This window comes from Aethalodelphis obliquidens, unplaced genomic scaffold (assembly GCF_003676395.1).
Source record: "Aethalodelphis obliquidens isolate GAN/ISIS:26980383/991018 unplaced genomic scaffold, ASM367639v1 scaffold102, whole genome shotgun sequence".
NCBI classification, from domain to species: Eukaryota; Metazoa; Chordata; class Mammalia; order Artiodactyla; family Delphinidae; genus Aethalodelphis; species Aethalodelphis obliquidens.
The window spans coordinates 2,706,428-2,734,151 of NW_020838046.1; the positions used below are offsets into that span (position 1 = coordinate 2,706,428).

The 27,724-nt window shown below is 47.0% G+C and overlaps 2 protein-coding genes across 2 annotated transcripts; both read left to right on the forward strand.

Moving 5' to 3' along the window:
* Positions 1–4,019: 4,019 nt before the first annotated feature.
* H3-4 (H3.4 histone, cluster member) lies at positions 4,020–5,165 on the forward strand. The gene is made up of 3 exons (XM_027096437.1): positions 4,020–4,029; positions 4,163–4,322; positions 4,748–5,165. The coding sequence occupies exons 1-3, from the start codon at positions 4,020–4,022 to the stop codon at positions 5,163–5,165; spliced, it is 588 nt and encodes a 195-aa protein (XP_026952238.1).
* A 16,913-nt stretch (positions 5,166–22,078) lies between these two features.
* TRIM17 (tripartite motif containing 17) lies at positions 22,079–27,280 on the forward strand. The gene is given in 8 exon segments (XM_027096492.1): positions 22,079–22,529; positions 23,771–23,866; positions 24,377–24,607; positions 26,195–26,217; positions 26,309–26,379; positions 26,382–26,408; positions 26,737–27,093; positions 27,096–27,280. Coding segments are annotated over 8 exon segments (1,419 nt in total). The 5' UTR covers positions 22,079–22,100.
* The last annotated feature ends 444 nt before the right edge of the window (positions 27,281–27,724 follow it).

A 27,724-nucleotide genomic window follows, 5' to 3' on the forward strand; every position in this document is an offset into this window, starting at 1 on the left:
TGACAAATTGCAATTGGAAACTGCATAAATGGTGTTGGCTAGTGTGTTGTATGAGGTCATTTTACATCCCTTTGGGGATAAAGGGTGAATCCACCAGGATGGCCATAGGCGATATATAAGAAAGGAGACACATTAAAGTAGAGATCTATCAAGGAGTGTATTAGTTTTCTAGGGTTGTATAATGAATCCCACATACTGGGTGCTTAAGCAATAGAAACTTATTGTCCCACAGTTCTAGAGGCCAAAAGTTCAAAATCAAAGTGACTGCAGGGTCAGTTTGTCCCAGGGCCATAAGAAAAGTATTTGTTTCAGGCCTCTCTCCTTCATAGACAGCCATCTTCTCCCTGTCTCTCCTCACATTGTCTTCCCTCTGTGCATGTCTAGCTGTCCAAGTTTCTCCTTTAAATAAGGACATCAGTTATATTAAATCAGGGCCCACCTTAATGACCTCATTTTACCTTACTCACATCTGTTAAAGACCCTGTCTCCAAGTACAGTCACATTCTGAGGTACTGACGGTTAGGTCTCTAACATATGAATTTGGGAGGACACAATTCAACCCATAATGGAGAAGGAATTAATAAGCAATGTAAAACTTGTTTTCTGAATCCACCTATGTTGATATGTTTCCTGCTGGAAACTGGAGTGAAAGCTGATGGGCGGCACAGCTCTTCTGACAGTGGAGGGAGCTCTGAAGAGAGCCATTGGTTCTGACGCTTGCTTGGAGCTGGTGTACTTGGTGCCCTCAGACACAGTGTACTTGGCCAGCTCACTGGGCAGGAGCAGGTGCATGCTGTCTGCACCTTTCTGGAAGTGATGGTCGAGTACCTATTACTAACGCACCAGGCAGGAACGTGCTCAGAAAAGAATTCATCTCTCTTAAAAAAGACTTCCCCCTCTTCAGACACCAATCACAACCTCAGGATGTCACCTGTGCTTCTGACTGACTGGTTATAGATCAGAGGCTTCCGTGACCCCCTCCTCAGGTTCAATTAATTGCTAGAGCAGCTGACAGAGCTCACAGGAACATTTTACTTAACTAGATTAACAGTTTATTATGAAAGAGTAAAACTCAGGGACAGCCAGATGGCAAGGCATGAGGGAAGGGGTGCAAAGTTTCCACGCCCTCTCCTAGTGCACCGCTCTCCCCAAATCTCCACATGTTCCCCAACGCTGAAGCTCTTGGAACTGTCCTTTTGGGTTTTTACGGAGGCTTCAGTACTAGGCGTGACTGATTAAACCATTGTCCACTGGCAACTGATTCAACCTCCAGCCCCTCTCCCCTCCCTGGAGGTGGGGGGAGTGGGACCCTCTAATCACATGGTTGTTGCCCTGACAACCAGCCCCCATCCTTAGGGGCTTCCCAAAATCACTCATAAAGATAACAAAAGACACCTTTATTGCTCTTATCACAGGAAATTCTAGGTGTTTTAGGAGCTCTGTGTCAGAAACAGGAACAAAGACCAAATATATACTTTTTACAATAAATCATAAGATCACACACACTTTCATTGGCCTTACTTTCAGGGACCCCACCAATTTCTCTTTGTGAAAATAGGAGAAAACTCCCCTCCTGGTTCTGGCCAAGGGAGGAGAAAAGCAACCATTGTGAAATATACTCAGAATGTTCTCCACAACAGGGGAAGACAAGCAGAGCTTTATCCCACCAGGGAAGGGCATTTCTCTCACTCCAGCCCCTCTCACCCTCCTGTCTCACCTAAAGAAGGCAAAAGAGCTAAGAAACACCTGTGAAGGTCATATCCCAGGGACACAAGATCACCAAGAGATTGAGATTTAATCACAGCATTATGGCACACTCCCCCTGCTCACAGCCTACCACCACCCTAACAGGGCTCTAGTATAATAAGAGCACATCAGGTTTGAGAGAGCTGTAAGAGGCAGACTGTATCTGAGACAGAGTTCTTAGAGAGGCTCAAAGACAACAGGACAGACAAAAATAAGGACCTCAGGAGAATTTAAAGCTTCTGGTGCCTTGAGTTAAAATCAACACTAAACACAGCCCAACTCTAGTCCAGACCAGCTCCAATCCAGAATAACATAAATCCTCACACTCAAAGCCAATTAGCCATAGTTCATATTACCCAGTACATCATGTCCAGCTTTCAACCAAAAATACTAGCCATTTCAGAAGGCAAAAACAGACATAGTCCAAATTCATAAAGAAGCATAGAACCAGACTCAGATATGACACAGGTGTTGGAATTATCTATCAGACCAGAATTTTAAAACCGTGATTAAGATGTTAAGGGCTCTAATGGATAAAGTGGACAGCATACAAGAACAGACAGACAATGTAGGTAGAGAGATGAAAATGCTAAGAAAGAATCAAAAGGAAATGTTAGAAATTGAAAACACTAACAAATGAAGACTGCCTTTAATGAGCTCATCAGTCAACTGTCTATGATCTAGGAAAGAATCAGTGAGCTTGGAGAAATGTCAATAGAAACCTCCCAAACTGACATCTAAAATGAAAAAAAAATAGTAACAATAAATAGAAAACAGAATATTCAAGGACTGTGGATAATTACAAAAGGTGTGGCATACATGTAATTAGAATAGCAGAAGGAGAAGAGAGGAGGGATAGAAGAAATATGTGAATAATGGCTGAGAATTTTCCAAAATTAATGATGGAGACTAAACCACACATCCAGGAGGTTCAAAGAACACCAAACAGGATAAATCGCAAAAAAACTATACCAAGGCACATCATATTCAACTACAGAAAATAAAATATGAAAATATCTTTAAAGAACCAGAGAGGGAGAAAACACTTTAACTACAGAGAAACAGGATAAGACTTCTCATCAGAAATTATGAAAGCAAAAATTGTGGCATGAAATATGTAAAATGATGATATAAAAAAGTCACCAACCTAGAATTCTGTATCCAGCAAAGTTATTCTTCAAAAGTGAAGGAGAAGTAGACTTTCTCAGACAAACAATAATGGATGGAATTTTACCAGTAGACCTGCTTTGCAAGAAATGGTAAAAGGAGTTCTTCAAAGAGAAGGAATATGATGAAGGTCAGAAACACAGATCTACATAAAGAAAGGAAGAGTATTAGAGAAGGAATAAGTGAGGGAAAAATAAAATCCTTTATTTCTCTATTCTTAATAACTGATAACTGTTCAAATAGTAACAGCAATAATATATTGGATGATAATGACAGCAATGTTATAAGGGATGGAAGGGAGGAAATGGTAATACTCTATTATTCCTGTTTCTAAGTTACCTGCACTACCCATGAAATGAAATAGTGTCATTTGAAAGTGAACTGAGATTGGTTATAAATCTATATTTCAAACTCTAGGAAATCACTTAAAAAAGCTTAAAAAGAAGTATAATTGGTATGCTAAATTGAGGATAGGGTATGGAATCATATCACAGTACAGCCATGAAAGAGATCTCTAAATATCCTTAACGCCCATAACCACTCTCAAATGACAGCAGTTACAAGTCTTTCCCCAATTAGAAGTTGTTATTTAATGCATTGATAAAAGTGTACATTTATAACTATCTGACAAATTTATATATTTTTGATAATTTGTATATATTTTGATAACTTATTTCAATATAATTGATTCTTTGCAATTTATTTTATGCATTTAAAAACATTCTGAAGCATTTTACTTTATGCATTAAAAATATTTTTAAATATTATGAGCTTTATCAAACTACCAGAGTGGTTCATAGAACCAAAAAAAGAAAAAAAAAAAAGATTAAAATTCTTGCCATCTATTAAAACTAAACAAAAGTGAAAACTCCTAAAAAAAGAAAAAGTTACAAAGGCTCATTAGGAAGGGTATTTAAGATGTGACAGAATTCTTTCTTACCATTGAGGCAGTGGGGGTTCACTACAGTGGAGATAACCTCAAGCTGAACCTCATAAAATGGATATAGACACAGTGGAGACCCCATTATAAGGAACTTGGCTGGGAGAGTTTTTAAATTGGAGAATGGGTGCTTCAGAGGAACTTTCATGCTTCATGCGTTCTATGGATGCTCCAAGGTGGGTGATGATGTGAGGGAGCAGGGTGGACCCCATCCACCCATACTGAGTGTCATCTTCTCTTGGGGTCCTTGTTATCAGGCCAAATGTGGAGTGCAAGCTTCTAGAAGTTTCTTCCCTCCTTGGCCCATAGAGGAGGAGGAGAGTGCTGAGGAAAAACAAGGGAGCTGTGCACGGAGATGCAACACCCACTATGACGCCAACCGGAACCCAGACCCGACGCCCACCCCAACCCAGACCAGCTCAGCCTGCAAGCTGACTGGCGTGCTCCAGGACGCCAACCTGACTGTGGGGTCAAGCCCATGCAAAGCAAAAACAAGGGGCAGGCGCCTAAGCAGAATGCCTCACAGACCAATCAGAGCTTAGCCTGTCATCACGCTGCCCAGCACCTGGCCAATGGGAAGGCGGCAGCCTATATAAAAGCAGGCAGGCTCGGGCTTCCCTGGTGGCGCAGTGGTTGAGAGTCCGCCTGCGGATGCAGGGGACGGGGTTCGTGCCCCGGTCCGGGAGGATCCCACGTGCCGCGCAGTGGCTGGGCCCGTGCGCCATGGCCAGTGAGCCTGCGCGTCCGGAGCCTGTGCTCTGCAACGGGAGAGGCCACAGCAGTGAGAGGCCCACGTACCAAAAAAAAAAAAAAAAAAGAGGCAGTCAGGCTTGCCACTTACGCGTCAGGGAGCAACTGAGGAGGCTGTAACAGCCCCTTGGGTTCTCGGGATAGCAGAGAAATAGCACGAACAAAGCAGACGGCGCGGAAGCCCATTGGCGGCAAAGCACCTCGCAAACAGCTGGCTACCAAAGTAGCTCGGAAGAGCGCGCCAGCCACGGGGGGCGTGAAGAAGCCGCACAGGTGCTGGCCGGGCACTATAGCACTGCGCGAGATTCGTCACTACTGGAAGTCCCCAGAACTTCTGATTGGTAAGTTACCCTTCCAGCGCCTGGTCCGGGAGATTGCGCAGGACTTTAAGATGGACCTGCGTTTCCAGAGCTCGGCTGTAAGGGCACTGCAGGAAGTCTGTGAGGCATACCTGGTGGGTCTTTTTGAAGACACCAACCTATGTGCCATCCATGCCAACCGTGTCACTATTATGCCCAAGGATATTCAGCTGGCACGCCATATCCACGGAAAATGTGCCTAAACTGCGCAAGCAGCCGTTGATCTCACCCCAAAAGCTATTTTAAGAGCCACTACCTGCTCACAAAGGGCACTGTACACAAACCAAGTAGCGGGTGCCTTTTCTCTCCAATAAACCAGAGGCCTAGCTAGCTGTGTGTCAGCGTAGTCCCTTACTGGGTTTTGTTTCTGTTTTTTGTTTTTGTTTTGAGGTTCGCGGGCCTCTCACTGTTGCGGCCTCTCCCGTTGCGGAGCACAGGCTCCGGACGCGCAGGCTTAGCGGCCATGGCTCACGGGCCTAGCCGCTCCGCGGCATGTGGGATCTTCCCAGACCGGGTCACGAACCCATGTCCCCTGCATCGGCTCTCAACCACTGCGCCACCAGGGAAGCCCCTTATTGGGGTTTATTGATATGAAATCACTGGTTAGTTCCTAGTGTTTGAAGACGAAGAGATTTTCCTTTGCAAGTTAACCTTCAGAACAATAGCAGATCATTTTGTGTGCACCTGGTAACAAGTTTTCCAACCCCATAGAACAGTCTAAACTTGCTGAGAAACCCTACAACCACAGAGGTTCACCATGCTCCCAATAGTTGAGCTGTTTGGAGACAACCTGAGCATGGGTTTGAGGAAAAGAGTGTAAAGATTGCTTTTTTCCTACATTGGTGCTGCTTGGAAGCTTTTATTGAGGCTTTATTAAGTGGATAAAAGCGAAGCACTGTCAGGTCACTAGTCATACAAAGGGGACAAAATCCATTCCCTACTGTCCCTGTTTGGTCTGCACTTTCAGGATGCTTACAGCTGAGTGAAGGAAGTCTGTATGTAGAAGCAGTTAACATGCAGTGTGCTTTAGTGGTAGCTCAATGTTGTCAGTATGCAAGAGTGGGTTTCTGAAGTTTCTTTGAGCCCAGTTTGTTATCCAGTAGACTTAATATTCAAAATCTTCATCAATTAAAATAGTGCACACAAAACTTTTTATTTAAAAAAATTTTTTTTAATAAATTATTTTATTTTTGGCTGTGTTGGGTCTTCGTTGCTGCACGCAGGCCTTCTGTAGTTGCAGCGAACAGGGGCTACTCTTCATTGCAGTGCATGGGCTTCTCATTTATTGTGGTGGCTTCTCTTGTTGTGGAGCACGGGCTCTAGGCACGCGGGCTCAGTAGTTGTAGTGCACGGGCTCTAGAGCGCAGGCTCAGTAGTTGGGGTACATAGGCTTAGTTGCTCCGCGGCACTGTGGAATCTTCCTGGACCAGGGCTTGCACCAGTGTCCCCTGCATTGGCAGGTGGATTCTTAACCACTGCGCCACCAGGGAAGCCCAGTGCACACGAAACTTTTGAAGATTGAAACTAGTATCTTTTAAGTTTTAGAGTATAGGTAAGTTCATGGGTGACAAGTCTTTGAAGGGCCATCTGAAAGCCCAAGAGTGTCCAGGGACAGCTATGTTCTGGTTCTGAAGTCAGTTCTAACCTTCAATACTAGACTCCTTTTAAATAAACCCAGGCCTGAACTCTGTGCCTTTTTTGTGCTTTATGAAGTCTTTATCTTGCAAGGAATAGACTCTTGAATTCATATGATACACCTAAAGAAAGCACCAAATCCTGACTGGATCTGCACATCACCTGGTGACCCGAAAGTAAAGATTTCCTGGAATGACATGTGGAATTGAAGCTTTTCCAGGATATCCAGACCAGGCCTGTTGGAAGTTGGTCGCCAAGCCTTTGGTGGTGACATACTGCAGGTTATCTCCAATATCTATGATCTTGGTAACATATGGATTTCAGATTAAAAGTTCCTGAGAGATCTCCCTCCTACCCCTCCTTTTTACTCAAATGTGACCTTAATAGGTTTCCAATCTGTGCGCTTTCTTTCCAATGTGAAAGAAAGGACCCAGGAACGGTCCTTCCTGACATTGAGACAAAAAGTCACTGAAACTAAAAAACCTGACTCTTGATCAGCAGTGTTTTCAGAGAAAGATCTTGATCAAAAGGGAGTAAAGTAAAAAATTAATAAACCGAAACCTCAATTAAATAGAGTTAGGGTACCAGAACAGGGAGCTGTCATGCCCTGAGATGGTAGCAGAGCCCAGCAGGAAAAAGAAAGACTCCTCTTCTTTCCCTGCAAGGACTCAGGCAATGGAAAGACATGGACTCTTTTTTCTTTCTTTCTTTCTTTTTTTTACTATAACCCTTCCAACTTCCTTTTCTCTATAAAAGCATTCATTCTCTTTCCCTTACCTTGTGGGCGTCTTGCACAAGGCTCACCACAGTTGCAGACCCAGGATTGCAATTCTCTGCTGATCCAGAATGAACCCATCTTTGCTGAAGAAAACTAGTTTATGTGTTTCAGGTCAGCAAGTTAAAAGGAAGTCACTAGGGTGGTCTGGGCCCTAATCTCACGTGACTGGCACGCTTAAAAGAAGAGGAGATTATGACATACAGAGGGTCGTGTGATGACACAGGGAGAAGACAGTTGTAATATTGTGATTTACAATTAGAAATATATATTTGGTCTTCCTCCCCATTCCTAGTACAGAAATCCTAAAACCTTTGGAACTTCTTAAGTAATTAGAGTGATAATGGTTTTTTTTGTTACTCATAGCAAGCCCCTTTCAATCACAACAGAGTTTATGTTAATGAGGTGATTTTGGAAAGGATAAGGGCTGGTTCACAGGGGAACCAACCCTGTGATTAGAGGTTTGGAACCTTCATTCCCACCCTTGACCTCCAGGAAGGCTACAGCAGCTGGAGGTTGAGTTCGACCACCAATAGCCAGTGATGCAGTCAACTGTGCCTATGTACTGAAGGCTCCATGATAATCCCTGTAGTACTACTGGAGATTTTCTAGGTTGGTTAACAAGAACTCATACACGTGCCGGAAGGGTGGTGCACCACAACTCCGTGGGAACAGAAGCTCCTGCATTCAGGACCTCACTCTATGTATCTCTTTATCTGGCTGTTGATTTGTATCCTCTAATATCTTTTATAATAAACCAGTAATCTAGTGAGTAAACGGATTTCCTGAGTTCTGTGAGCAACTCTAACAAATTAATTGAACCCAAGGAGGGGTCATGGGAATTTCCATCGGTTGGTCAGAAGTACAGGTGACAACTTGGACTTTTGATTGGCATCTGAAGGGGGAGGAGTCTTGTAGGACTAAGCCCTTAACCTGTGGGGGGGGTCTGATACTATCTCCAGGTGGATAGCATCAGAATTGAGTTGAATTGTAGGACACTAGCTGGTGTCTGAGGATTGCTTGGTGGTGTGCGGAAACACCCCCTCCAACACACACACACACACACACACACACAAACATTTAGTGATCAGAAGTGTCAGAGGTGAACTAGAGAATTGTGAGTAAAGGAAACACACAGAAGTGTGTTTTTCCATAGCAACTACTGTCTACATGCCAAGGAGAGAGGAGACCTCAGGAGAAACCAGGGCTGCTGACACTTGCATCTCAGACCTCCAGCCTCCAAGACAGGGAGACAATAAATGTCTGTTGTTTGAGCTGCCCTGTCTGGGGTATTTGTTACATAGCCTGAGCTGGCTAATAAACTTTAATAATTACAATTAAAATTAGTGTTAGTATTAGTTATTTCCCTCCCTCCCACCCAGTGGTGGATTTTTGGCTTTGGGGACAAAAGAGATTTTTTTTTCACTCTCGCTCTAGTGGACAGAGCTGAAAAATCATGAGACTCTGGAGCTGTTAGTCACAGCTTTTATTGTCATGTGGAAAAAATCAGAATAAAACAGCAGGCACTGAAATAGCAGAGATGGGAGATGAAAGGCAGAGAAGGCTGGTGCTAGGGACTATGATCTCATTGTTCCCGGGGGGCCTGCTTGCTGAGAGCCCTGATATCCTTTGATAAATGTACCACACTTTTAACCCAGTTCAAATTGGGGTTTGTCCTTTGCAACCAAGAGTCCTAAGAAATATAACACTGTCCTTATTGTGACATACGGTGACTGGATTGGTTTACTCTCATGATTCACAATTACATAAGATAAAGTATTTAAAATGCATTCTAACTTGAGTACAGCGAGCCCTGGTGGCCAGTGCCTAGAGGGGCCCATGAAAGGAAGGGCAGTGGTGGTGCTAGGAGTCCGCTCTGACTACATGCACACCTGCACTTGTTGGAGAAATATAACTAAAAACAAATTTAAAGTGAGAAGAGAAAGAAAATAGTTTATTCTTCAGTAAGCACAAAACCAGAACGTGATGTACATCACCGGCAACCTAAGAGACTACAAAGACAGAAAGAAGTCTCGTTCTTTTACAGAGCTGAGTACACGCAACCCATTCAATACTTTAGGCACATTTTGCAATTTGGAGCCAGGTGATAGCTGAAGTTAAGCTCATTTCCTCTGGGGAAGTGGGGAGATGTGATTATGAAGAGGATCAGAATATGCCACCCCAAAATATGCCACTTTGGCACGTGGATTATTTTGAGTTGATGGTAATTGAGAATCAATAGATGCAGAAAGACACCTTCTCAGAGCTTCCCTTATCTAACTAAAAGCAGAAACTTCTGAGAAGTTAGGACTGCCATAAAGCCCCTCCCTGGGGGAGTTTTATGGGCATGAAGAAGATGGAAAGTTGCACCAAGATGAGTGCACAGACAAACCTCATTAGACAACACTTACCTGCCATACATTTCCTACTCACCTTCTCACAATGTAACACCTTTTGGTAAAATGGTATATAAGCTTCTGACTCTAACCACTTCTTGGTTTTCACTTTTCTGTGAGTGCCCCCAAGCATATAAAAGTATTAACATCAGTAGAATTTGTATGCCTTTTCCCCTGTTAATCTGTCTTTTGTCATGTTTGCAGGTACTGAATCTAAGAGGGTAGAGGAAAAGATTTTTCCTCCTCTACAATTACGTTTCAGAGATGGCTTCCAGGTGCTTGGGGAAACATTCCTGAGATGTGAGACTGACGAGGTCAGCCACCGAAAAGATTTATGTACATTTGAAAAGGACAGAGGGAGAAATTAGGAAACAAAAGGGAGATGGGAATGGGGGGAAAGTGTCCCCTTAATTTCAACAGGCAGAATTAAGCCTCTTATTTTTAATTTGTATTTTCCCTTATACATCAGTTCTCTGCCTGTTACCCTTATACCAGCGTGATGTGGGATATTCAAGAAGTATTTGTAAAAATGCTGCATCAGCCCCAGACGTTCATGCTCTATTTGGACGCCCCAGGTTATTGGGATGAGAAATATATCACCTTCATGATAAACTAATTGGAAACAATCTTAATAGCTTCAAAAGGGAAAACTGTGAAGTCATTAAGAAGAATCAGATAGTTCTTACATGTCTTGATAAACTGTCAGGTTTAACAAAAGGCAAGTTGTAGAACAGCATGCGTAATATGTCATCATTCAGATAAAAATAATAATTAGATGATTGAATATGTACCTCTTGAAGAATATACAAGGAATTCAATCTTAAAAGGGAAACTAGGAACTGAGAAAACCCCCAATTGAGGGAGACTCAAATTTCACTATAAACCTGTTGGAATTCTTAAGTTTTATACGATTTCTATGGTTTCCTTTCTGAAAATAAATAAAATATTTAAGTCACATCAGCAATGTAAATTCTGAAACATGTCTTATTTCTACTTTTACAAGGTAAGTATCATTCAAAATTACAGAACTCTTTACCTGAATAAAACCGATCCGGGTACATTTTTAAACAAAAGGCCAATGTCTGCTTTATCAGATGTTCCTTTTCCTGTTTTATGTCTAACAGACAACACCATGAAGTTACTTAACATAAGAATCAGCTTTCCCCTTACTGTCACCAGTGGTTACTCAGCCAACAGGTCTTCCTGAGCTTTCACAGACCCCTTCTCCTCCATGGCACCTGCAGAAGACTTGTGCCTTGAGGTCACAGAATAACAGGCCTGATTTACACCATGAAGCCCTCCTTCAAACCAAGTTTGGGGCCAAAATCTGAGGTTCTCCTCCTCCTGAGTTACATGCCACCCAGTATCAAGAACTGTTACTTCCTTTTTACTTCAGAGACTTCATAGAACCTTCTTCTAAATTTATTTTTATTGAGATATAATTGGCATATAACGGTACATAAGTGTAAGGTGTAGATTTGATACATTTATATATTGCAATATAATTACTGCCGTAGCACTAGTTAACACCTCTATCACATCACATAATTAGCAGTTCTTATTTGTGGAAGGAACAATGAAGACCTAATCTCTTGGGACTTCCCTGGCAGTCCAGTGGTTAAGACTCCACACTTCCAATGCAGGGGGCGTGAGTTCAATCCCTGGTGGGGGAACTAAGATCCCACATGCCGTGCGGCGTAGCCAAAAAATAAAAACAAAAATACAAAAAAATCTTAAAAAAAAAAAAAGACCTAATCTCTTAGCAACTTTAAATTTATAATACAGAATTGTTGACCATAATCACTAAACAGTGCATTAGATCTCTAGAACTTATTTATCTACTGGTTACAAGTTTATACCTTAAATAGCATCTCCCCCCACAGAACGTTATGGGCAGCTCCCCTTCCCTCTCCACAGGAGCTGCACCCACGAGCTGGGAACTGCAATTCAGGCAGAACAGAGTTTTTCCAATGGGTCGCCCCCTGCCTGCCCCCCGCCTTATGAGGACATATGGGTTGCCTGTCTAATTGACCCCACCAGGACCTCTCTGATTGCCCACCTGCCTGGTCCTTGAGAAGGAATGCAGGTAGAAACTGGAACAAAGCAGAGGAAGGAGCCCTGGCTCACATTCATCACTTACCAGGTACAGAGAGTGCAAACTGAACAGAGGGGCACAGTGGCTCTGGCTGTGAAGAAGAGCCTCCAGAAGTGGGTAACACCAGATCCCTAAACAGGAAAATCCATTAGTTGTCTAATAAAAACAACTTTGGACCATCATGGACTGAAGGTTCGTGTATCCTCTTGCTGTCTTTTCCTTTCTCCCGGGAGACCCTGCACAGCTCCTCTGCTGGGAGTTCGCTGTTGCAGTGAGCCCATAAACACAACAGGGGTGTCCTCCGTGTTCTCAGGCTGCCTGGCTGGGATGTCCACTGGGTTGCCACCACTTCCTAAGGTAGCTGAGGCCCCAATAGATGCTGCCAGCCATCACTAAGGAGCCCTGTGTCTCGGGTCCCAGTGGCTCAAAATAATTAAGGGCTTTGCGAAGCCAGAGGGTGACCTACTGGCATTTTCTGGAATAACTGGCTTTGAGAGCTGGTGACCCCCATCCTGGCAGTTGGCAATGTTCCAGTTGGTAGAGGCCATGAACTGGCCTCCTGAGAGAGGACACGTTACAGTGAAATCCCCAAGAGGCTGAAGGGGATTGGGACGTGCCACCCCAAAATATGCTCCTTTGGCATATTGATTTTGAGCTGGAGGCAATTGAGAAACAACAGATACAGGAGGAGCGCTCTGTCCTCCCTCTCTCTGCCTATAAGCAGGGCAGAAGTTTCCCATTTTTAAAGAAAATTTCCATGCGTAAAGGTGCCCCCTCTCTTATACCAAAAAAAGGAGAGGGACTCATCACCTGAGATGGGACTGAGATGAGTCTGCATAAACAACCTTTATCTGTCATTAGTGCCTCCCATACATTTCCTTAGTTACCTTCCCACACCCCCCTCCCCCAGAATTCCAGACCCCCTTTCCTTGGTCTAGTCGCTTCTCCACAATTTAGTGTTCTTTGTTAAAATGGTATAATGGCCCCAGGGTCTAACCACCAATTTGTGTTTTGTGTTTTCACAAATTCTTTCACAAGTTCTTTCTAGGAAACTCCCATACATAATTAAAAACATAAGAAAATTGGATGCTTTTTCTTCTATTAATCTGCCTGATGTCAGTTTAATTCATAGACCTCAGGAAAACATAAGAGGATGGGGGGAAAGATTTTTTCCCCTCCCCTACAAGGCCCATGATGCACAGGCAGTGGACATGAGAAATAACCTTTGCTGTGGTGTATCTTCAGAATATGGGGCAGTTTGTTATTATAACAAAATCCCGACAGATATGGCAGGCTCTGTGGTAACTACAGAGAAAAACAATCATGTTAGTGAGATATCCGGAAACCAGGCCAAGTTAAGAATGGTGGCAGCAGTGCAGGTATTATGGTTGAAGCATGGACAACCTGTTAGGGGCCAGTGGGGAAGGTGTGGGGTGGATAACAAAGTGGATACCTCCAGATACTTGAAGGACTGGCTACATGAGGCTGAAGAAGGAGAGGATTACTCTGTTATTTCAAAAGGCAAAACTGGAACCAGGCCTGGAAGTTGCAGGGCTGCAGACGCTTGACCTAAGCCCGTTCCCACCAGATTCCCGAAGGAGGACAGGCACACATCTTTTTCACTAGGAGGTGGGTACCTGTCTTGAGGATAATTGCATAAAGGATTCCACTTTTGCAAGGTGAGTAGACCAAAATCCCACAGCTCTGTGGAAATGACACCCCAAAACGGTATTGAATGTACTTAAAATGTCCCCTATGTTATATTCCATAAAATACCAACTTGAAGGTTTACAGGAATGCTGATGGTTCCCCCGGTCATTTTGGACATCACTGCAAAGTATGCAAATGCCCGTCAGCTCCCACAAACCAGAGGGCAGCTTGTAGTGCCCCCAAAGTCTTAAAGCAAGTTCAAGCTTTATTAATGACAAAGACTCTCCTCCTTGACCAAACTCCAGCCAGGCTCCTCTGAGCCCTCCTCTCACAAGGCCTGGACCTTGGGCGTCTGTGTTCATTCTGGCCGTGCCCTTAGCAAGGGTCATGTTAAGTCAGTTTAGTAAGATGTGCCCCCAACCCACGATGTCTGATCTAGTTCTTCATTCCCCACCTTTGGTGTATACATACACCCTTGTCCTGCCTTGAGCAAGAATCCTGTTAGGCCAGTGATGTAGACCACTGGATGGCCTCCCAAAATTTGTATATTGAAATCTAACCCCCAAGGTGCTGGTATGAGGAGGTGGGGCCTTTGTGGGAGGTGCTTAGGCCAGGAGGGTAGAGCTCTCATGAATGGGATTACTGACCTTATAAAAGAGACCCCAGAGAGCTCCCTCATCCCTACAACCACGTGGGGACACAGTGAGAAGGTCAGTCCATGAACCACGAGGTAGGTTCTCACCAGACACCAAATCTGTCAGCAACTTGATCTTGGACTTCCAGCCTCCAGAACTGTGAGAAATAAATGTCTGTTGTTTACAAGCTACCCCATCTATGGTATCCTATTACCACACACTGAACAGACTAAGACAGGCAGTTAAGCAAGAATCCCCCTGGTGGATGGAATTTTCACATACTGATGTATGGAGAAGTCATTCTGGCTTATATATGATGTAACTTGAATTTTATGCTAACTAGAACAGCCCGTTTGCAGTCTATCAAACATACATTGTACAACTGCTTCAGTCATTAAAAAAAAAAAGTGCATTGATCCGAAGTAAAGAATGTCTATTTAAAAGATAAAGATTATTTAATCTTTAGTCTTCCTTAGGACGCCAGTACAAGCACTCCTTTGATGATAAGACTCCCTTCCCAGGCACCAAAGCCCTACTGACTCACTGCTGATCTGGTTTTATTTTTTAAACCTTGAATGAATGTACCCCCTATCTGTTTGATGCTCTTTGATCGGACAAGGTATAAAACTATGCTGAAAACCAGGCTTCTCCAGAGCAGTTCCTCAGAGCTACCCGAGAGGCTATCTCCCAGGTTATAGTCTTCAGTTTGGCTGAAATAAAGCTCTTTTCTATTCTTATTATAGATTGTTTATTGATTATTTCTGTCAACACCCCCTTCTCACTGATGTTTCCTCTTAGTAATTTTCCATCCACTCACCGTCTACAAATCCCAGCTGTCTTTGCAGTATTCAGAGTTGAAGTCAGTTCTATACTGAGGTCTCTTTCCCCTCTTACAATAGTACTGGATGAAATCTGTCTTTAACACCTTTAACTAGCGTCCGGCTTTATCTTTGACAATAACCTTTGAAATGGATTCGAGTATGTCATCCAAAATATGCCTGTTTTGTGCCAGTCTCAGCCTGACAATAGTAATGCTATTGGCTAGAAATGCCAGGGGGTGGGGCGAGGGGCACTCCCTGAGTCTGGTGAGGTTCCCACAGAGCCCCTTCCAAACTAGTGTTACAACTGGACCAATCCTTGTGGGTTTTATTATGATTTTGCAAGATGCTCTTCAGCAATAAGTATTAGGAAACTTTGAAGAAAAAAAAGAATTTTTTACTTACAGTTCTTGGAGCATAGAAGGCACGTGGTGGGTGGCGGGAGAGAGAACACGAATGGCCTGGTGGCCTTGTTCTGCTTTCATTGGGGTCAAGGGTAGGGGCCTAGTGTTTTATTAGTTCACTCTTTATTGATGAAGTTAAAACGTAAGAGCAAGAATTTAGTCACAGGAAGAAGAAAAAGAAAGAAAAGGAGAAAAACCAAAGAAATAAAACCCAAGCAGCCCAAATGGCCAGTTAACTAAATCAACCAGGATCGCTAAAATAAAGAAGCCCCTTGCGGGGCGGGGGCAGGAGTTAGGAGGTGCCTGCTCAGGTCCTGGCTCTTTATCTAGTCATGGGGCTGGCTATATATGTATCTGAGATAGGCTTCAGAATGCCCCCTTTGAAGTGGACACCTCAGCAATCAAAGTTTAAGTCAGGCACTTACATTGCATACATCGCAAAACGAGAGGGTAACTGTCAGAGCTTACACCACAATGCTTCTTTGCCATAGGATTATTTTGAGCTGAAGTCAACTGAGATAAAACAGACACAGAATGAGCTCTCTGCTCTCCCTCTATCTGCCTAAAAGCAGGGCATAAATACCCCTCGCATAGGTGTCCCCCCACCCCTGTACCAGAAAAAGGAGATCACCAAAAAGGATGATCCCACCTCAACACTGAGGTGAGTCTGCAGAAGAAAAACTTGCTAAATAACCCCTACCTGTCATTCCTTTCCCCATATATTTACCTTCCCATCACACCATGCCAAGAAGCTCAAGCTTCCTTCTTTTTTCTTGTTACTTCTCCACCATTTATCTCCTTTGTTAAAATTGATCTTTTTGCCAACTAAAAATTGGCACTTGCCATTTGCCTCTACAAAGATTGTCACTTGCCAACGCAGTCGCTGACCTTCAACACACCCCGAGAGGAGTTCAGGGTGGAGATCAGGAATGAGGCACTCTGTGCTCTGGGAAAAACTGGCAGAACAGACCTTTGGACAGTTAGATATTTTCAGGAGAAGATTATGAGCCCAAATTCTTGCATCTTGTATCTAGAAAAGCACTAAAATCATTAACAGAGACATCTGCTCCTCATGACTAGCAGCAACCTTCTGCCAAAATACTGGCTTTATTGCATGTATCCCCCTTCACCAAAATCACATATATACTGACTCCCCATATCCCCGCTTCTTCGCAGCAGTTCCTCAGATCTATCTGAGACACTGTCTCCCAGGCTATAGTCCTCATTTTGCCCCAAATAAAACTTAACTCACAACTCCCACATTGTGATTTTTTTTTCAATCTAAATATAAGCCCTTGAGTCTGGTTGTTTTTTTTTTTTTAATATGGTGGGGGGGTTCAGTTCTTGTCTGTGAAGCCCCCATGCACATTAATTTTAAAACAATTAACATCAAATAAAATGTGTATCCTTTTCTTATTATTCTGTCTTTTATCAGTTTAGTTCACATGTCCTTGAGATGGTAGAGGAAACAATTTTCCTTCCCTATGTCTCAGAAGAATAAATGCTACAAACACATCAAAATCATCATTTGAAAGTTTATATTTCCTTTTATATTTAGTTTTGTATATTTCCAAAAAAAAAAAAAAAAGACTGTTTGATTTTAAATTTTTGGTTTCTGTCCTCTGGCTAAAAGTGGCAAATATGGATGGAAACAAAAACCCAAAATAAAATGACTCAAACTTTACAAAAGTAATTAAGTAGAAAAAAGAGCTAGAAATGAAATTGTAAGTCCATGTCATCAGGCATGAAGTGACGTGAGGCTCCGAAGGCCACAGGCTCAGGCACCCAAGTGTTGCAGGAAGAGGGACCCCTTCCAGGGCCCAAGAGTGGGCTCTTGTCTAACACTCAGAAATGAATTGTCCAAGGAGACACACGTGCTGACAAAGCAGGAGACTTTATTGGCAAGGGGCATCAGGGTAAGAGAACACAAGAGAACTGCTCTGCCACAAGGCTCGCAGGCTCAGGTTTTATGGTAATGGAGTTAGCTTTCCGGGTTGTCTCTGGCCAATCATCTTGCTCGTGCCCATATTTGGTCTGACTCAGGGTCCTTCCTGGTGGTGCACACATCTCTCAGCCAAGATGGATTCCAACGTGATTTCTGGGAGGTTGGCAGGACACGTTATGGGCTGGTGTCTCCTCCCTTCTTCTGTCCCCTCCCGAATCCTTCTGGCTGGCAGTAGCTTATGAGTTCCGTGTTCCTTTGGGGACCTTTTGTTGTGAGATAACTCATGCAAGCAGTTATTATGCTGCCTGACCAGGGCAGGTGGTTTCAGTTAATGGTTCCCTAACACAAGTACTCCTTAGTCTTACCCACTGGTTTTTCATCCAACTTCTGCTCGGATCCATGGCCTTCCTCTACTGTCTCCAGGCACCACAGCCTGAGCTGATTCTCTGCAGCTAGCTCTCCTGCCAGGCCAAGCTCTCCACACAGGAAGGGTGAGGGGACCACCAAGGACAGCTTCGGGGTGGGCAGGAAACCACTGCCCCACGTGTGGTCTCAAAATGTTCCTCTGGAAACCACTGGGCTGAGAAGATGGTCTCTCCCCCGGTCAGACAAGCCCTGATCTAACAGCAGCTTCACACCAGTTGGAGACTGAACATACAAACATCGGTCAGATCATATATAAAAACAGAACTCTGACCCACAACGTGCAGCAGTCTTGTCTTAATCTGCTCTGACTGCTGTAACAAAACACCATGACAGGGTGTCTAATAAGCCACAGACCTTTATTTCTCACAGTTCTGGAAGATGGAATCCAAGATCAAGGCACCAACAGATTCGGTGTCTAGTGAGGGCCTGCTTCCTGGTTTACAGACAACCATCTTCTTGCTGTGTCCTTACCTGATAGAAGGGGCAAAGGAGCTCTCTGGGGTCTCTCTTATAAAGGCACTAATCCCATTGATGAGGGCTCCACCCTCCTGACCTAATCAACCTCCCAAAGGCCCCACCTCCCAGGGGCTAGGTTTCAACATATGATTTTAGGGGCACACATTCAGTCTATAGTAAACCTGTCCAGGAAACCAAAATACGCTCTACATGAACCAGCCCAGGAAGCCAGCCTGCTGCCAGTCAGACTTGTGGGACATCAGACTGCTATCTCTAGCCACAGTCCAGGACACTCCACTGCTAGTCAGCTGCTCCAGTTCCCCAGACCCACAACCTCCATCAGGGCACAGATGAAACCTTCTCTTTTTCCACAAGGAAGTTCTCGCACCCCACTGATTGTCTCTGAATTGCTGCCAAGGGACGGTGGCCATCTCCCTTGCTGCAGAGAGCTATGAATAAACACCCTCTGCTCGCTCTCATTTGGGTTGTTTCCATTGACTTCCACGTTGGAAAGAGAATAGGGGGTGTTGTGGGGAAGAAGCTGCCTCTGGGAGGATGCATGCTCTATGCTATGACCTGGACCATTTGGGTCCATGTGTCCTTCTGAGCAAGTGGCATGGTGTCACGGCCAGTAGTAGAAGCTCATAAGGGACCAGCAGCCTCCCCGCTGGGCCTCCAACAAGCTGCACAGATGATGCTGGGCCATAATCCACACTCTCCCTGCCTCAAATTCTCAACAGTGACCAAAGGCTCTCCAGCCCTGTTGCAGGTTTAACGGTCTTTCCAGTTCTTCAAAACTTTGCTTCTGCAGTACCTGCAACCACACCCACACCTGTACACGATATCCTCGGCAAAGACGTGAGTCTGAATCTGATCACCATTAGTTCTCTACTTTTGCTGCACATTAATGTTGGGGAAATATAATACACAACAAAATCTGCTCCCAACCCAGAAAACCTCTCCATAAAGAGAGAAGAGAAAAAAAATTTTTTTTTGTTATTGAATGAGCATTCAATCAGAACATGACGCTGATCACAAGCAATAGCTAAAGGGACTTCAGAGCTGGAAGGGAACCTCACCCTTTTCTATGGCTGAGTGGATACAACCTATTACTTTCATGTCTTCACAGTAATGTTGGCTAATTTTCTCCTACAATTATGATCAAAGGTGATTTGAAGTCAGATGGCAAGTTAGGCCCATCTCCTCCCAGGCCTCTGGGAAATGATTACATTTCAGGCATGCTCCTGGGTCCTTGAATCATTCCTGATATGTGAGATGGGCCAAGAGGCTTATTTAGCCCGTAAAAAGATTTACACACATTTGAAAAGGACAGAGAAAGAAATGTTTTAAAAATTCTGTGATTCTATTTTCTAAATTGAAAGAAATCGTCAGCCCAGAATCACCTTACATGCAGAGGAGGTTCAGGAACTTCCAGGGAATTCGAATTAGCAACCAGTATTCCTTCATTCAACAAGCTGCCTGGCCCGCACCCCCATTCACTGCCCTGGCACACACAGGGCAGAACCTTGAACCACCAGACTCCATCCTAGAGACGTTAAAGAAACAAGAAACACACCTCAGCCAGCCACGCCTGAGCGGGGAGAGCGTAGCTGCGGGAGCTGCAGGAGACCTGGGGCCTCCTACGGACCAGCGACCCCCTTCATCTTCCCCAAAGGGGTGCCTGAGCCCTGCTGCCTCTTCCGTCCTCACGTCCCTGCCAACACGGGATCCGCCCCCTGCCTCCCCACCGGTCTTCGCCCCCACCACGGACAAGGCTCCCATCCCCATCTACCTCTTCCCCTCCCCTCTTGGCTACCAAACCCCCTGCCCTGCTCCCTCTCCCTCCCCACCCCCACCTCTGTGCCGGCTCCTAGCGCATCAGGAGGATCCTGCCCCCATCCCCAGGCTGCTGACAACCTCTCGCCAAGGTAAACCTCCCCGCCCCGCACCCTGATAACGGGCCCCGCCCCTCGGCTCCCGGCTCCTGCTGCCGCCACAAAGCCCCACAGCCCTGGTGCCCTTGCATTCCCTCCCGGATGGTCTCCGTCGCGCAAACGCAGGCTTTCCTGGGCCGCGTTTGCAGGCGTGGCTGGGGGCTCCAGGCGAGGTGCAGCGTGCACCCCTTTCCCCCGTGAGTACCAGCCCCTTGAGGGAGCAGGCAGGTGGTCACCCTGTGGGCGCTGAGGCTCAGGTTGGGACCCCGTGCACCCCCTGCCCTTAGTAGACTGGCCGTCCCAGCTTTGAAGGTGGTTGTAACTTGGGAGGAGCCAACTATTTTAGCCCTACATTTACAGAGGAACATTCTGGGGTCCAAGGAGGCCCGTCCACCGTCACTGACCCAGAGCCCTTGGATAGCTTCCCGCAAAACCTGAGCCGGAGCTTGAGCCCCAGCCCACCAGACTGCCCTACTGTCACCCACCTTCTGTTGGGTGGGCAGCAGTTGGGCCTAAGGGCAGCTGAAAGCAGAGAGACTGACCCCAAAGGCTCTTCACAGAGACAGCTCCAGGCAAAGTGAACCAATGTCAGGGACTCACGAATCTGCAGAATCCAGCCGCCGTCGTTTCAGATTGTACAAAAGGGAATCTGGATGGTGCTTGTAATTCAGAAATGATGTTTTCAAATCCAGTCTCTAACTCAGCCCTAACAACTACCCAGTGCAGTGCACAGGGGAAGATTTGGATCTCCACTGGATAAGGTCATGGGTATTCCAACCCCAGAGTGTGTGTGTGTATGTGTGTTTGTGTGTTCAAGTGTGTACACGTGTGTAGGTGCCTCTGCATGTGCTTTTGTGTGTGTGTGCCTGTGTGTGAACGTGCGTGCATACATGTGCACGTGTGTTTGTGTGCAGTGTGTGTTTGTGTGCATGCAATAGCCTTCCTTTGTCTTTTCTGCACAGCACTTTGTCAAGGAAAACCAGAGCTGGATGGTATTTAGAGGGGTAAAAACAGATTTTATTCAGGACTATTGAAATAGGAAGAAAGAGATCAGCATAGAACCTGGGGTTCTATATAGAACCCCATGTGACGCTCAGTTCTGAATACAGCATGGGCCAGTGGGGATGTATAGCCAAGGAGTAGGGTGGGGGTAAGTTATGGGAACTTACTAAGAGGACACGTCTTAGTAGCAGGGGTGGGGGTGTGTGTCCGGTTAAACCCACCTAGTGGGATTCTTGCTAAACTCGAACAATGCAGAGACAAACATGGAAGCCCAAGGCCTGGCTGGAAAGTTCAGGGAGGCTGAGCTAGAGTTTGGTTAAAGAGAGAACCTTCGTCAACCCCGCTCCCTAATGGAAGAGAGAGTGTTGTTCCTCTAAAACTCCCTTTTTCCTTAGTTCTGTGGGTGTTCTGTTAAAGAGAAACATGATGCTTGTTAAAACCGTACGCAAGATGTTATTTAAGACTATTGCAATTGCAGAGGGAGATGGGGGGTCATCTCTGATTGTAGCCAAGACAGCTGGGGATCTGTAGCCAAGGAGCAGGGTGACGGGGTTCAGTGATGGAAAATCACTAAGAGGCGCCATGAGGAGGGGGCTTCTTGCTAAACTGGCCTAACAGGATTCTTGCCCAAGGAGGGTCAAGGACATGTGTTCATTAAAGGTGGGAATGAGGAACTAGATCAGATATTATGGTGGGAGTGCTGTGAAATTCTCGCTGAAACTGGGTGGGGCCAGCTAAAGACAGGCCTACAGCTCAGCGGAAGCTGACTGGGGTTTGGTGAAGGAGAGGGTCTTTGTCAGCTTCCAGGGAGGCATTTGTGCCTCTTACTGAAGATAAGTCAGGGTACCCTAACATCCCCGTGTTCAGACTCCATCTGCAAAAGGATGCTGAGAGAGTACTGTGGAGAGCCCAGACAGAGCTCCAGACAGAGGATGTGGCAGGACACTCCGTTCCTTCCCCAGGAGCCATGGACGCTGTGGAACTTGCCAGAAAATTGCAGGAGGAGGCCACTTGCTCCATCTGTCTCGACTACCTCATAGACCCCGTGATGACCACCTGCAGTCACAATTTCTGCCGACAGTGCATCTGGCTGACCTGGGAGAAGGCCGAAGGCCAGAAAACGAGGAAAAAGCGTAAGGGCTCCTTTCCCTGCCCCGAGTGCCGCAAGCCATCCCCCCAGAGGAACCTGCAGCCCCACCGTCTGCTGACCAAGGTGGCCGAGATGGCGCAGCAGCACCCCAGCCTACAGAGCAGGGACCTGTGCCAGGTGCACCAGGAGCTGCTCAAACTCTTTTGTGAGGACGACCAGAGTCCCATCTGTGTCATCTGCAGAGAGTCCCAGGAACACCGGCCCCACAGGGTGGTCCCTATTGAGGAGGCTGTGCAGGAATACAAGGTGGGCCTGGGCTGGGGGCCAGGGCAGGGAGGTCCAAGTGTCCCCACACTCCCACGACAAAACAGGCTGGTGGCCAGGCCATCGTGGTGTCACCTCTGATTATGCAGGAGTCCAGACTGACAAAGTCCCCACATGGGCCTGTCCACATTCCCTGGTCTTTGTGCAGCCATCTGTGTGGGGAGGCCAGGCTGTATTTGGAGATAGGGTCTTAAAGATGTGATTAAGATAATATCAGATAAGATAATATACCCTCTGTTAGGTAAGAGGAGGGGAGCCTTTCTCCTCCACCTACTTGAGGCCCTTTGGCTGGGGGCCCATAAATTAGATTGAGCAAAGACAAATCAAAGAGAAAGGCAAACCGTTTACTAACACATGCGTGTGATGCGAGTCACTTGGGAGAAACTGCAGCAACAGTAAAAAAGGGTCAGTTAGAACTTGGGCTTATCTAGAATCTTAACAAAGAATAATACATTTGGAGAAAAGCAACAAGACAAAGGCAAAGGTTTCAGCCTCCCAAGGGTGGCAGACTATGGGGAAAGTGTCTCAGTCTGCTTGGGCTGCTGTAACAGAATACCACAGACTGGGTGGCTTATAAGCAGAAATTTATTGCTCACAGTGGGAGGCTGGAAGCCCAAGATCAGGGCACCAGCACAGTCAGGTGAGAGCCCCTTCCTTGTTCATACATGGCCAACTTCTCACTGTGTCCTCACATGGAAGAAGGGGCAAGGGAGCTCTCTGGGGTCACTTTTATAATGGCACTAATCTCATTCATGTGGGCTCCACCCTCATGACCTCATCACCTCCCAAAGGCCCCACCTCTACCATCACATCGTGGGTTAAGGCTTCAATATATGAATTTGGCGGAGAGGGACACAAACATTCAGAGCATAGCAGAAAGTAAATATATAGGGAGAAATCAAAGGAAGATAAGGGTTATTAGTGCAGGTCCATCTTAACACCAACCGTCCACCTTCTTCATGGGCATAAAACATTCCCAGCAAGGTGCTTTTGCTCAGGTAATGGGAGCCCCTGGAAGGCATCTTTCTGCATCTGTTCTCAGTTGCCTCCTGCTCAAAATAGTCCTCATGCCAAAGGGGCAGATTTTGAGGTGGCGTATTTCCATCCCCTTCGCCCCATCAGGATGGTCTCTGGGGTGGGTGCAGCTTCAGAGGGCACCATCTAGATGTGGGGCATGCAGGGGGCCCACTGACCCCAAATCCCATGGTTTGGGCGCCCCACAGTTGAAGTTGGAGGAGAACACGGGATACCTGTGAGAGGAAATGATGAAGACCGGGAAGCTGCAAGCCAAGGAGGAACAGACCTTGGCCGAATGGCAGGTAGGTGCTGGGGACCACGCTCAGCAGCTGAGCAGGGTGGGGAAGGCCCAGCCAGGCCCCAAAGCATCCACAGGGTCTCCTGAACCTGTGGAACCCCTTGAGGTAGGAATCACTGTCCCGTGTGGATGTGAACGTGGGACCCCAGAAAGGCAATGATTTCCCAGGTCACAGAATTCCTGCCAAACCAGGACTGAGAACAGTGCCCTCAGCACAGACTGGCCATTTCAGAGATGCGGGGAGCAAGGGCACACGGATGCTTGGAAGTTGCCATTTGGGGCTCAGAGTAAAGTTATGCTACGGTGACAGTGCAGGGGGCCTCTGTGTGGCCCCTGGCCTGCCAGGTTTGCTGGTTTTCTGTGGGTCACTGGCATTCAGAGATGTGCCATTGTCCCCAGAGCGGCCCTTCCAAGCTGGTGGGTTTGGTTGGTGGGTGGGGTCTGAAAGCAGGCACTTGGGGTGGTGGGGCCCTGAGCGGTACCTCACCTAGGACCCCCACCACTACCACCACAGAAGAAGGTGAAGGAGCGGAGGGAGCGCATCGTGGTTGAGTTTGAGAAGATGGGCCTCCTCCTGATGGAGAAGAAGCGGCGCCTCCTCCAGGCTCTGAAGGAGGAGGAGGAGGAGACAGTGGCAAAGCTGCAGAAGAGCATGGCCTCACTGGACCAGCAGAGTCACTCCTTGAAGAAGCTGCTACTGCAGCTGGAGGACAGGAATGAGTGCACACCGCTCCAGATGCTGCAGGTGAGGTGGGCACACCTGTTCACCTGGCTGGGGGTGGGGGGTGGGGGCATGAGCTCTGGCTCAGGTGTGGTTAGGGTGGGCTGACCTGTGGCAACAGATTCAGGCCAACGGGAAAGGCTCTGTCTCAGTCAGCTCAGGCTGCATAACAAATACCACAGACTGGGTGGTTTAAACAACAGACATTTATTGTTCACATTCCTGGAGGCTGGAAGTCTGAGCTCAAGTGGGCAGAGCTGGTTTCTCCTGAGGCTTCTCTCCTTGGCTTATAGACAGCCATCTTCTCCCTGTGTCCTCACATGGTCGTCCCTCTGTGTCTGTGCCCTGATAGCTTCTTCTTATAAGCACATCACCAGACTGGATTACAGCCCACCTTAATGACCTGATATTATCTTAATCACATCTTTAAGACCCTATCTCCAAATACAGTCACATGCTGAGGTGCTGGGGGTTAGGGCTCCACAACAGATGGATTTCGGGAGGGGCCAATTCAGTCTATGACAGGCTCCAATCCTAGAGACCTGTGTTCATTCCCTTCACAGCCTAGGGATGTGGCCTCAGGGCAGCTGTTGTCCACAGTGATGCAGGGCACAGACACACTGGCCCAGACAGGTGCCCGTGACTTCTCAGGCAAGAGCAAGTCACATGATCACACCTGCCAGCTATGGAAATGGGGAGAAGGTACAGCTGGCCTGCCAGGGATAGGCCTGCACACCGAGGCCCTGGAAGGGGCAATTATGTTGGCCAAGAAGTGGGTAACTGGCTCATCAAGTGTGCAGAGTGATGGAATCCATAGCAAAAAAGTACATTTCACACTGTGAGCCATTACACACACATTCACAGGAATGTGTTTACACAAGTGAAGCAAATGCCACATGCAGGGTACCTGTATCTCCCAGTGTGCCTGGGTCAATCCAGTTTTATGCCTGTTATCCTGGCATCCTGTGGGTTTTGTCCCCAATAAGTGTCCTGGTGTAGACTATACTATACACTCGCTCTACCTTTGGGGGAATACTATAAAAGAGCAAGCTGTGGGCTTCCCTGGTGGCGCAGTGGTTGAGAGTCCGCCTGCCGATGCAGGGGACACGGGTTCGTGCCCCGGTCCAGGAAGATCCCACATGCCACGGAGCGGCTGGGCCCGTGAGCCATGGCCGCTGAGCCTGCGTGTCCGGAGCCTGTGCTCCGCAACAGGAGAGGCCACAACAATGAGAAGCCCGTGTACTGCCAAAAACAAAAAGAGCAAGCTGTTTGCAACCCACTAAACTGACTCCTGACCCACTCAAGGCCCAAGGCCCACAGGGTGAAAACACCATTTGGTCTCCCGTGCCTTCATGGTCCATCATGAGCAGGACAGCTTCCCTGTGTCCTCATTCATTGTGATGGGTAGCAGGAGGCTTGGGTAAGTCAGATACCTTACTGTGTACAGCCAAAAGATAGCGTTACACTCTGGGAACTGCAAACAGGGCCATGGGAAAACATCATAAAGCCCTTCTAGCCCATACTGGCCAAATGTCGACACAGGGTGCTCAGCTCCACAGATCCCTAATGAGACCTTGCCAATCTCTCTTCCTCCTTCTGTGCCTTTTGAAGGATGTGAAGGACCTCCTGGGCAGGTACGTAGCCACCTGCGGTGGAGGAGGTGATGGGTGCAAGGAGGACTGCAAGTGGGGCCAGAGGGGACAGTGAGACCTGTGTCCACTGGAGGAAGAACAGCCTGAGCGTGCAGTACCCAGAGACCACCCCCACCATGCTGAAGACCATCTGTAGGGTGCCGGGCAGATAGAGGTGCTCAAGAGCTTCCAAGGTAAGTAGTGGGGGCCCAGGTGCTCTTGGCAGTGCCCCCCCCTGCTCCTAGCCACTCAAGGCAAGGGCCACCAATGGGGAGCGGGTCTCAACCACACTACCTAATGCTCAAATGGTTCCCCAGCCCCATCTCCTTGGCACCACCAATATCCACAGCTGGGGTATGGGATCATGCAGCAACTCCAGGTTCACAGCTGAACTCAGCCAAAGGGAGGCCTGGGTGGGGGTTAGGATGAATGCGGGATTATTTGGCCCCTGCTAGGGCCTCACCCTCCCCACCCTGACCGTGAAAGGTCCCTCTCTCCCCTCCACTCCGGGCCCGTCTCCAGAGGATGTGGTGCCCGACCCCTCCACGGCATACCCCTACCTCCTCTTATATGAGAGCCGCCAGAGGCGCTACCTGAGCACCCCGATGGACGACACACCCCACGGCAAGGACAGGTTCCTAGCCTACCCCTGCGCAGTGGGCCAAGAGACCTTCTCCTCAGGGAGGCACTACTGGGAGGTGGGCATGAACCTCACTGGTGATGCACTGTGGGTCCTGGGCGTGTGCTGGGACAACGTGAGCCGGAGGGGCAGGGTCCCCAAGTACCCAGAAAATGGGTTCTGGGTGGTGCAGCTATGCAAGGGAAAGAGGTATGCACCTGCCACGTCTGCCCTGACACCCGTCACGCTGACTGAGCCCCCAGCCACATGGGCATCTTCCTGGATTTCAAGGCCACAGACGTGTCATTCTACAATGTGAACAATGGGTCCCACCCACATACCTACTCCCAGCCCGCCTTCTCTGGCCCCCTGCAACCCTTCTTCTGCCTTGGGGCCCCCAAATCGGGCAAGATGGTCATCTCTACAGTGACCCTATGGGTGAAGTGACAGCGGCGCAAGAAGGGGGAGCCTGGGCAGCCCTGGTTTCTCCAGAAGGTGATGTGGTCCAGCTCAGCAAGGCCCACCTGCCCAGCTTATCTGGCACGAGGCATTTGAGAGCCATCGGCTGTGCAGGGTGGTTTCACAAAGCGGAAATATAATCATGATTAAAGCAGTTAAACATTAAGAGGCTGTATTTACAGATGCTTCATAGAAAAGGAAACTTCCATAGTGGGTCAGTTTCTAAAAACATCTGTACCAGGCACAGTGTGGTGCAGTGTTCTTTAGCCATGTCCCTCACTCTCCACTTGAGATGCTGCCATTCATTGGCTCCTCCATGGTTCAGGTTTTTATATGTACAGCCAAGTCCTCAAATATCTCCCTTCTTTGTCCTCCACAAATTCCATATTTGGGTCCTTCACAGGGGGAAAATGAAAAAGTGAAGAGATTTTT